The sequence below is a fragment of the Coregonus lavaretus genome (assembly GCF_964263955.1).
Source record: "Coregonus lavaretus genome assembly, chromosome: 16".
NCBI lineage: Eukaryota > Metazoa > Chordata > Actinopteri > Salmoniformes > Salmonidae > Coregonus > Coregonus lavaretus.
This window is the reverse complement of record NC_140003.1, coordinates 20092958-20105407: the sequence shown is the minus strand read 5'-3', so window position 1 is coordinate 20105407 and position 12450 is coordinate 20092958. Positions and strand designations below refer to the sequence as shown.

At 42.3% G+C, this 12450-nt stretch overlaps 1 protein-coding gene across 1 annotated transcript in view; it reads right to left on the bottom strand.

The window, feature by feature from the left end:
* Positions 1-10210: 10210 nt before the first annotated feature.
* Positions 10211-12450, bottom strand: part of lypd6 (LY6/PLAUR domain containing 6) — a 28042-nt gene continuing 25802 nt past the window's right edge. The window contains exon 5 of the mRNA XM_084179472.1: positions 10211-12392. Within this exon, the coding sequence (XP_084035598.1) occupies positions 12219-12392 (174 nt within the window). The 3' untranslated portion in view covers positions 10211-12218. The remainder of the gene's footprint in view (positions 12393-12450) is intronic.

The following is a 12450-nucleotide window of genomic DNA, read 5'->3' as shown; positions in this document are numbered from 1 at the left end:
AGATCGTATGATAAGATTATCTCAATATCAACTCAATAACTGGGAAACACAGATTTAGTGCAGTTTACACTGTCCTTAGAGAGGGGTTTAGTGGCAATACAACTAATGTAAGTAAATGTATTCATGTTAATAGGACTAGTGCACTAATAGTGCCAAGGCATGCAAGAGTTGTTGAGACTGAATAAGAGTGCACTGCTCCAACAAGTGGTCTCTGGTGTTTATCACAGCAGGGTACAAACTCTGTTGGCCAACACCCCGTGTTCTTATAAGACCGACAAGGTCAAGGGTTGCGGTGCTGTGACCTGGACATAATGTACTTGTCACATGGGTTAACACCACAGACTAGATTTCCTTTTCTTGTATAGTAAGTTTAAGATAAAAAGTAACTGGGGGTCTATGACAAAATCGCTTACTGTGTTTTATTTCACTCTTATTGTCTCCCAGATACAGTACTTTGTGATTTGACATAGTGTTTGTTGTCTGGAAAGCTCAGGGGTGTATGTTCATAGAGATTGCGTGTGCTGTGAAATAAGTTAAAACAGATGTTAATTTAAACAGGCTCTGTGAACTGTACACAATGTACAGCCATCAAACAGCAAGGAGAAGATTAATGTCTAACTAATAATGTAAGCAATAGGAAGATTCAAGACCAAACATTTAGAAAAGGCTGAGAAAATGTGTGCAATGTAGGTTAATAAATCACTTTAAAGTCCCATATTTTCTAGCCAGTTTAATCTAACCAAATCAAACCATTCACTCCAAAGACAAGCACCACAAAGGTCAAGGCATAGTCACAATGTCTACTGAACTCAGATGCTTATAAACCCCAGTATAGTGTGTTGTGTGACCTAACCAGGGTGGAGGTGATTGTGTGTGTGAGATATGAGTCCAGAACCAGGGGCTTTACTAATCAGGCTATCCAGGCTAGACATCGTGACGGGGGGCTACCTCAGCATCAAACAACGGTGCGTGTGACCGTCACGAGTGGAGAGACCAGACAACAGCCTGGAAGCATTGAGTCTGTCTGGAATCTGTTTGCATGTTGGAGGGATCATTTCAGCCTCTTTACATGTTTGGTATCTTGGGTCGTGCCTCAGTGACCGCTGATTGACATGGCTCTCTATTGGCTCTAATTGGTTCTGAATGAACAAATTGTTTTTCTGTGTTACATTTGCATGGTCGCTCCAGACAGTTGTTGAAACTTCTGCAACAAAGAACCCTTTTGAAATGCTTTTTCTCCTTGGAGAAAAGGGATGTCTATCCCAAATTATTGCATCTTCTTCTATGAATACAGACAATTTGTTTGCATATGAAATAGAAAAATATTGTTGACATTTCTTGGGACCCCTGCACCCTGGTTAATGCCTAAAATACAGTAAACCAATTGGCATAGAAACACACAGTCAACTGTCTCTGTAACAGGTGTTAAATGCCTGGGTGTGGACCCCAGACCCCACACAACTGTGAAAAGGATTACAGGGGAACATCCTAAAAACTGCAGAAAATGTTCTGGAACTGATTCCAGTTCTAGTTCCAGAAGTATGGAACTAATCATCACCTTATGGGCCGAGTTCTTGGGTTGGTTTATCTCAGATCAGCCAGTGAAGGGTTAACTGTTGAAGCAGGGCCCCATGCTGCTGACAGATAAGGCTGTACACAACAATTAGCTAACATCCCAGGCAGGCTGCAAGACAAAGATGTGGAGATGGCAGGTGAGTGTCAGACAGCAAACAAGTTAATCTAGTTGTACAATTCACATCACTCAACTCTAATAAAAAGTATGTTGCTTTTGGAAGGTCTCAAACCATCGCCTCAGAGGTTTTTCTCTCACATTCTCATCACTTTGTAGGCCTACCCACTGTGGTTGACTGTGTCTGTCAGTCTAACAGATCAGTCTTGGTTCAAATACATGTTTTTTTCCACCTTCTGCTTTCAGCTCCAATGCTAGCCAAGGTTTTGCATGTGTCAACTTTTTTTCTCTCAATTTTTTGTGGTTTTGAGGATTGCTGCTATTGTCTTGAAGGACTATTGCTGATGAAGTCTTTGATGTATAATGAGTCAGTCATTGTGTATTTACAATGGGGGGGAAAAGTATTTAGTCAGCCACCAATTGTGCAAGTTCTCCCACTTAAAAAGATGAGAGAGGCCTGTAATTTTCATCATAGGTACACGTCAACTATGACAGACAAATTGAGAAAAAAAATCCAGAAAATCACATTGTAGGATTTTTAATGAATTTATTTGCAAATTATGGTGGAAAATAAGTATTTGGTCACCTACAAACAAGCAAGATTTCTGGCTCTCACAGACCTGTAACTTCTTCTTTAAGAGGCTCCTCTGTCCTCCACTCGTTACCTGTATTAATGGCACCTGTTTGAACTTGTTATCAGTATAAAAGACACCTGTCCACAACCTCAAACAGTCACACTCCAAACTCCACTATGGCCAAGACCAAATAGCTGTCAAAGGACACCAGAAACAAAATTGTAGACCTGCACCAGGCTGGGAAGACTGAATCTGCAATAGGTAAGCAGCTTGGTTTGAAGAAATCAACTGTGGGAGCAATTATTAGGAAATGGAAGACATACAAGACCACTGATAATCTCCCTCGATCTGGGGCTCCACGCAAGATCTCACCCCGTGGGGTCAAAATGATCACAAGAACGGTGAGCAAAAATCCCAGAACCACACGGGGGGACCTAGTGAATGACCTGCAGAGAGCTGGGACCAAAGTAACAAAGCCTACCATCAGTAACACACTACGCCGCCAGGGACTCAAATCCTGCAGTGCCAGGCGTGTCCCCCTGCTTAAGCCAGTACATGTCCAGGCCCGTCTGAAGTTTGCTAGAGTGCATTTGGATGATCCAGAATGTCATATGGTCAGATGAAACCAAAATAGAACTTTTTGGTAAAAACTCAACTCGTCGTGTTTGGAGGACAAAGAATGCTGAGTTGCATCCAAAGAACACCATACCTACTGTGAAGCATGGGGGTGGAAACATCATGCTTTGGGGCTGTTTTTCTGCAAAGGGACCAGGACGACTGATCCGTGTAAAGGAAAGAATGAATGGGGCCATGTATTGTGAGATTTTGAGTGAAAACCTCCTTCCATCAGCAAGGGCATTGAAGATGAAACGTGGCTGGGTCTTTCAGCATGACAATGATCCCAAACACACCGCCCGGGCAACGAAGGAGTGGCTTCGTAAGAAGCATTTCAAGGTCCTGGAGTGGCCTAGCCAGTCTAGATAGAATAGAATAGAATATAACTGTTTGGCCATAATGACCATCGTTATGTTTGGAGGAAAAAGGGGATAGCTTGCAATCCGAAGAACACCATCCCAACTGTGAAGCACGGGGGTGGCAGCATCATGCCTAGGGGGTGCTTTGCTGCAGGAGGGACTGGTGCACTTCACAAAATAGATGGCATCATGACGAAGGAAAATGATGTGGATATATTGAAGCAACATCTCAAGACATCAGTCAGGAAGTTAAAGCTTGGTCGTAAATGGGTCTTCCAAATGAACAATGACCCCAAGCATACTTCCAAAGTTGTGGCAAAATGGCTTAAGGACAACAAAGTCAAGGTATTGGAGTGGCCATCACAAAGCCCTGACCTCAATCCTATAGAAAATGTGTGGGCAGAACTGAAAAAGCGTGTGCGAGCAAGGAGGCCTACAAACCTGACTCGGTTACACCAGCTCTGTCAAGAGGAATGGGCCAAAATTCACCCAACCTTTTGTGGGAAGCTTGTGGAAGGCTACCCGAAACGTTTGACCCAAGTTAAACAATTTAAAGGCAATGCTACCAAATACCAATTGAGTGTATGTAAACTTCTGACCCACTGGGAATGTGATGAAAGAAATAAAAGCTGAAATAAATCATTCTCTCTACGATCATTCTGACATTTCACATTCTTAAAATAAAGTGGTAATCCTAACTGACCTAAAACAGGGAATTTTACTAGGATTAAATGTCAGGAATTGTGAAAAACTGAGTGCATACATTTTCATACTGGCCCCCCGTGGGAAACGAACCCACAACCCTGGCATTGCAAGCGCCATGCTCTACCAACTGTGCTACAGGGGACAACTGTATGTGGGAGTTTAAGCACATGCTGGCAGAATTTATCATAATCATTAATATTGTAAGGGGGAAATCGGCAGCATTCATATTTAATTGAGGTTGACATTTACATTTTAGTCATTTAGCAGACGCTCTTATCCAGAGCGACTTACAGTTAGATATCTAGGTCAGACTGGTTGCTTGTTAGTTTGCATAAAGAATGAATAATTAACATCAAACCTCTCCAAAAGAAATTGTCCTTTCTTCAAGGAATTTCATTAATTTAATTACTACATTCAATTGAAATAATCAAAACAATCTTTAGCCTATTTAGGAGACACCATTAATCAACTCTATCACACAAACTAAATTTCAACACATAAATTCTGTACACACTCAGGTTCTACAACTGATCTAAAACGCATTTGACACAACGGTTGTGATACAAAATATTTTTTCTGCACAAAAATAACTACACAAACGTTGTGGAGATAACATAGGTTGTGTAACCATTTTTGTGTGGACAAATTCTCTGTTCTATCAAAAAAAAAATCAGTTGTATCCAGGGATTTGCACTGGTTCAGGGAACAGAACCGAAAACCAGAAAAGAAGACATTTTTAGAGGAACAGAACCAGGAACGAAAGTGATCTACACTGTTCTGGAACAGAACCGTTATTTAAAAAGCATGGGAACTGGTTAATAACATTGTTTTACGTTCCAGGCATTTTTTTGGGTCCCACAAAAAACACAACAAAGCGCCTATGCTAAGCCCTCACTCTGTCACTCAGAAACGTGTGTGTGTGTGTAGGCTACCTGCCCCTCCCCCTCCGAAGCATAGTTTACTGTAGCCTACTGACACTACAAGCGTGATTCAGACCCAGACCCAAGGGGTTCAGACCCCTCTGGACAAGAGGAATACCTAAGTCAGAATGCTGTTCATTGACTATAGCTTAGCCTTCAACACCATAGTACCCTCCAAGCTCATCATTAAGCTTGGGGCCCTGGGTCTGAACCCCGCCCTGTGCAACTGGGTCCTGGGCTTCCTGACGGGCTGCCCCCAGGTGGTGAAGGCAGGAAACAACACCTCCACTTCGCTGATCCTCAACACAGGGGCCCCACAAGGGTGCGTGCTCAGCCCCCTCCTGTACTCCCTGTTCACCCATGACTGCGTGGCCACGCACACCTCCAACTCAATCATCAAGTTTGCAGATGACACAACAGTAGTAGGCCTGATTACCAACAATGACAAGACATCCTACAGGGAGGAGGTGAGGGCCCTGGCGGAGTGGTGCCAGGAAAATAACCTCTCCCTTAACGTCAACAAAATGAAGGAGCTGATCGTGGACTTCAGGAAACAGCAGAGGGAGCACGCCCCTATCCACATCGATGGGACCGCAGTGGAGAAGGTGGAAAGCTTCAAGCTCCTCGGCGTACACATCACTGACAATCTGAAATGGTCCACCCAAACAGACAGTGTGGTGAAGAAGGCACAACAGCGCCTCTTCAACCTCAGGAGGCTGAAGAAATTTGGCTTGGCCCCTAAGACCCTCAGAAACTTTTACAGATGCACAATTGAGAGCATCATGTCGGGCTGTATCACCGCCTGGTAAAGCAACTGCACCGCCCGCAACCGCAGGGCTCTCCAGAGGGTGGTACGGTCTGCCCAACGCATCACTGGGGGCACACTGCCTGCCCTCCAGGACCTACAGCACCCGATGAAACAGGAAGGTCAAAAAGATCATCAAGGACATCAACCACCCGAGCCACGGCCAGTTCACCCCGCTAACATCCAGAAGGCGAGGTCAGTACAGGTGCATCAAAGCTGGGACCGAGACACTGAAAAACAGCTTCTATCTCAAGGCCATCAGACTGCCATCACTTGCCGGCTACCACCCGGCTACTCAACCCTGCACCTTAGAGGCTGCTGCCCTATATACATAGACATGGAATCACTATTCACTTTAATAATGTTTACATACTGCTTTACTCATCTCATGTGTATATACTGTATTCTATTCTACTGTATTTTAGTCAATGCCACTCCGACATTGCTCGTCCTAATATTTATATATTTCTTAATTCCATTCTTTTACTTTTAGATTGTTGTGAATCGTTAGATACTACTGCAATGTTGGCGCTAGGAACACAAGCATTTCGCTACACCCGCAATAACATCTGCTAAATATGTGTGTGACCAATAAAATTTGATTTGTTTTGAATCCATTTTAAAATCTATACCGGTACCTCATCTGCATTATTTTAATGTACGGTAGCAGATCTTTCATTCACATCCCCAGAACCAGTAATCCTGTTCCAGGTTCCAAAACCCCACGACACGCCCACAGACGTTAGTTTCTTCTTTGTAATGAATCTGGATCTGAGTACATCCCCAACCCTTCACCAAATGTGAACACGTTCGGGGACGTCTGATTGGTCCAGAAACCAATGGGTTGGGCCAGAGCCAGAACACACGTGGGTAAAGCTGCAGTTTGAAAATGTGTAATTGGCTTTGATACTCTAATTGGTTAGAGACAATCCAATCGCTGATGACTTTGTTTTGTACAACACCCCTCGTGCCCCTCGTCACCACTAACGACTTCAATGATGGCAGTCTCAGACTAAAGTATGTAGCGAACGACAAAGCAGTGGAATAATTGTGTGTGAGTCGTCAGGCTACCTAACCCTAGCTTCATGTCCACATCATGACTCTACCCCAACCCTAGCCTCAACCTAACCCTAACCCCAGACAAAGTTCCAGATAGAGACCTACTAGTGGCCCCAGTCAGACAAAGTGTAGACAGTGATTGAAACCGGCTATTACCCTCAGTCAGCCACATTGTAGCCGGAGTAATCCCAGAGCTGACCAGGGCCAGGACAGGTGCTCTGTCTTTTCATTCACATCCCCACAACCACTTAATCATGTTAGTGCTTCACGCCAGGATTTTCATTAAACGAATACACAGATTAGCACATTGATTTGTAATGAACATGACTTTGTCTTCGGCAGACAAAAGCAAACGCAGCTTACACAACATACAGAGAGGGTGCTTCTAGGAATGCTGCGGTGCGGGAGTCATGGGTATGGACTAGAGTGCTTTGCTCCATGGGACATAGTTGGATCAGTAGAGCAAAGGTGTGTGTTGCTAAATGGGAGGATAGGCATTAAAAGTACATCTATTTTTGTGATTCCCTTCCCTTCCATACCAACCAATCTTCTATTTTTCTTGTCTGAGAATCAGGTGTTGAAAGTTAGCTCTGTCCTTTCCCTTTACTGTAAAGGGGCCGGGGAACACCATCCATCTTTCAGGCTAGCTCTTTAACAACTTGTCATGTCTCAGAATCCCCATAACGCATCTAAAACAGTTACACTTCCTGGATCACTTCCAAACCAGAAACAACTTCCATAAATATATTGGGGTTTCGCACAACATGCTTGGTTATTGTCAGTGTCTTCCTCTGGAGAAGAGCTCACACTTACATCAATATCCACTGATTGTTTCCGCGGTTATGTTTATAGAAATTCTTATCTTCAAAAGTGTACATCCTATGACATCTTATATCTTACACTGGTAGCCTACACTACACTAATGCTTCCTATATGGGGACAATTCCGGGTGTTATATCTTTAGGGCCTGGACTGTTCACTGATAATTCTAACAAGCACCACATTCTTTCATTGATTTAAACATTTGATTAGCCAGACTCTTGTGAAACAGGTCAATGTTTTCATTGATCTTTTTATATGTTCCTTTTATCAGTGGTCTGATCTGAAACAGTAACACATTGAAGTGTTTCAAAAATGATTAAGATGTCAGATTGAGATGGTAATGACACCATTTATATAAATATGGGAAGGAGTTGGAGGAAAACCTGTGGTGACCTAGGAGCATGTCAGTCACTGCTGGTGGTGTTTGCTGTAAATAATGTTTCCTGCAATGCAATGCGGTCCTCCAATGCTTTATGAGTAGACCACAGAACACATACACTCTTAGAAAAAAAGGTTCTAAAAGGGTTCTTCAGCTGTCCCCATAGTAGAACCATTTTGGGTTCCATGTAGAACCCTGTGTGTAAAGGGTTCTACATGGAACTCAAAGGGTTCTACCTGGAACCAAAAGGGTTCTACCTGGAACCAAAAAGGGTTCTTCAAAGTGTTCTCCAATGGGGACAGCCAAATAACCCTTTTAGGTTCTAGATAGCACTTTTTTTCTAAGTATATAAAACAAAGTCTGCAGAAAAGCTAACACACGCATAGAGATAGGATCAAATTAACATTCATACAATTTAGTATCCTTAAACTCTGTCAATTTTCAGAATCACAAGCACTGTGCCTAGCTCCACTTTCACCCTCTTACCAGGTTATGCCATGTGTAGGCTACTTTATCAGTGACCATTGTTGCCAGTACAAGAACACCATTACTAATGGCAACCACTTGTTTCAATGGACAGGAATCCACAGAGAGCCATGTTATGGCTCATCTGCAAAGTTAGCTTTGCTGGTGATGACAGGTTACTTTTTCTGGTGATGGTTTTATATCTTTGAGCTATGGTTTGAGGATTGACATGTTCTAGGTTTTTGCTGTTGTTGCACAACAAGCATCTTCAATCTAAGAGTCCAACCTCTCTGTGAAAGACACTTAAATCCAAGTAACTAAGTGCTGGAGAAAAAAAGTCAAATAGAGAAACGCCTTTCCCACACTCTCTCACGCTTCTGTATAGTTGTGGTTTCTTATTGACCCCTCTTAACTCATGTTTCTGACTCTATCTTATCCTATAGTCAGAGGCTGAGAGCAGAGCTCTGGGCAGCACAATCTCAACCACAGGTCACCTTTAAATTACCACCCCACAGATCCTGAGGTAAAAGAAAGAGGCTAATCCCTTTGGAAAAGAAGGATTGGAAATTACACTGTAGGGTCTAAAGCCTGAGAACGCTATTGCTGTTTTGGCTGTCCTGAAAGAGGAGAAGACAAAAAGGCAAACAAGAACAAGACATTTTTCTCCCACTGACCGCCATGTATTAGGTTGTTTCAAGATTTTACCTATGAACCCAGCTACCACAGACACCACCTCTGAGTGAAACCGAAAGCCTCTGACACAGAGCGGACAAATGGCCCAGGATATTAACCTCTGACCCTCCTAGAGTTCTATCCAGCTGGGGTCATGTTCCCAAATTATGTCCCACTATGCGAGCGGTCTGAGGCCACTGAACCAGACCATAAATTACCATGAAGGACATCACCCAGAACAAACAGACTTTACTGTTGTATTGTATTTGGTCACTTGTTTAGACTGTTAGCTCAAGTGATCTGAATTTGAACAGAGCACCATGCACTTAATTTTTTATAGCTAGACTGTGATTTGTCATTTGTTTTAGCATAGGGCGTTACAATGCTTCAAAGAACGCCTTCTCGTGAATTATGCGCTTTTACATAGCCAACTGTCCGATCCTATTCCTTCTCAGTGCAATACATCAGACACTTGCTGCCAGTGGCTGTAACCCACCAGTATCTTGGCCTGAGGATCAACGTAACAGCCATTCCTCAAGCAGGGGGCATAAACGCTGTCCAGACTGAAGGGTCGTTTGTTTTCTTTTCCACCCTCAAGTATTAGAACAGGGCATCAGGGGCCCCTACAACAACTCTCCAAGGATGGCTTATCAGGAACTACTGCTGATTCTACTGATGACACAGGTCTGCTTGGTTCAGATGAGTCATCCTCAGACGTCACCGCCGCTGAAAGGTCGACAGGTAGAAAAACACAGCAGATTTATAGGCGTCACGCTAGGGCTTGGGCTGCAGTTGCTGGAAACTCTGCAATCTGTGGAAAAAGGACGACTGGAAAACAGGGGAATAACGGTAAAATGTTTTTGTGGGACCTAAATAGCAATGGCATGCAGTGGCATTGTAAAAATGGAACATCTATCAAATGATCCTGACAAAGGAATCACCCACTGATTCCTACTGTGGTGAGAGCGAAGCGTTTAACTGTTTTACTTCAGTGAAATAGCTTGCTGATTGTCTTGTCTGATAGTATAACCAAAAATGGGTATTCAGGCCTAGTTTGGTCAGACCAATGGTTGAATTTGGCATCCAGCATTACAGTAGTCTTTTTGAGTCACTCAAATAACACTTATGTCATACACCATTGGTTAAGGGGTCATGTCTTCATCTTTAATATGAAGTTACAAAGTCATTCACATTTATATATACAATTATTTACAAAGACATTGCATATAAAAACAGAGATGATATTTACATAACATCAATTGGCACAACATGACTTGATAAGATCATGCACAAGCACTTCTTCCACGAATTGTACAGCATTTCTTTAGAATGAGTTAAGGCAACATCTGGCAAGATATGCTGGCTTAAGGTCACAATTCAAAAGTCCAGTAAAATATTTTAAAGGGAAAATCTAGTATTTGCCTGATTGGTTTAAAGGGACACAACAGTTCTAGCCCTTATGTTACCCTATAAAAAACAAAATGTCATTTATAAAATGTTAACAGAGCCAACTACAGTAGGTAAAAATGTTTGCTTTCTGTAAATCATGCTTCACTGTTTTCCTCTTGCCGTTTGGCTGGAGTCCTAATGAACAGACAGTGTGGTAGAGAGGGAGGAGGGCAGATCTGGGTTCAAATACTATTTGAAATCTTTTAAATACTTTGATCGTTTGCTTTAGTCTGCCTGAAGTGCCATATGTACATGGTTTGCCATTTTGGGACTATTATATTGGTCCATTAAGCCAAGAAAACTTAATCAAGCACAGGTAAAGTATTTAAAATGATTTAAAATAGTAAATGAACCCAGGTCTGGAGGGGGGAAGTGACCAGTCTCCTTTATGTCTCGGGCGATCAGCCTAAACAAATCATAAATCCTGGAGAACAATAACACTATTTGCTAACTCTGCATTTTTCTTGCCTGGCCAGGCGACCACAATGCCAACAGAGAGTGATGGATGAGAAACATGTCACAGAACAGAACACAGTACAAACATCAGAGGGACGTGTCACGAGAACGGAAAACATTAAAACAGTGGTGAGAAAAAGTATCCTGAAGAGCACATAGTGTCAGTAACTAATTGTGTGCACACAAAGTAAGTCATTTATTGTTGCCTCTCACTAAAACTGCAATGATAAGACATATAAACATGCTATTTGTCCTACAGTTACAGTACAACTCCCAAAGCCTAGGCCAAACAAAGTGCTGTGCTTAGGTATGTGGGTAGCTGTATCATGTGGAAAGTCTGATTTATTTTTCATCATCGGTACATTTTGAAGCTAAAATAGACCTGCAATTAACTTTAATCCTTTTTTAGGTTTTGAGGAAATAGTTTTCCCACATCAGAAACACCACTTCATGCAAAGGGTTAAGCGTTTGTTTGATAGGCGCCAGGCTCTCTTTCCATGTTGGTAAAAATACTTTCTGTAAAAGGATGAGCAGCACCTATGTCCTTTGTTCCAGCTGGAAAATAAAATACGTAGTCCACACTTTACTTACATGCTATTATAGAAACCTACAGGCGTAACATTTCACACATACATATTCACCTTCTAACAACAATGTTCGATAAAAAAATAAATACTATGTATATGTACATATGTGTCAAACATACAACATGGGGTACTGACTCACAAATGTGAAAATGTAAAAAACATAAAACGTTAAACCAGACAAATCCTCATAGAAGCTGAAGCTGCTCTTCAATTCTTCCTCATCACTGGAAAATGTTGAAACTCTTACAGTATATAGCCTACTGACGAGTCCAAACATGCCACAACACATTTCTAGGTTTACAGTTTCCCTTCCTTCTGTCCCTGTGCAAAAGAGTAGTAGGGGGAGAATGATGTAATATCATACTGTGATGTTTATTATGTTTTATCCTTCAAGATTGACAGCCATATTGCCTGTGTTTTAGAAGCAGTATCAGTGTCCAGTTCTAAGTGCACATTTTATTGAAGCTGAACATAATGATGAAAGGGAATCAAAACTGGATTCCTTTTAATTAAAAGGAAAATAAACTGTCAAAATAGTGAGTACTATTTCCATAGGGTGTAGATTGAATCCATTAACAGTTGGATCGGAATACATTAACAGTTGAATCAGGCCTTCAACTGGTAAAGAAAATTGTATATGTCAGTATCTCTCTCCACTTCTCAAACATAGCTGGAGATGAGGAAGGTGAGGAAAAGGAGGCAGGATATTAGTGTGTAGCTCTGTGAGAGCCCTGTGGTGCCGCTGAGAGGTGAGGTGGTGGCGAACACAGCCTCCGTCTCATTCCAGGGGAGAGGAAGGTTACAGATATTGCCCTCACAGCACGCTGTACAGACCTAAAGGAGAAAAGTTGAAACATTAGATACAACACTTGCTTGTGTCTTCTCTGTTCTC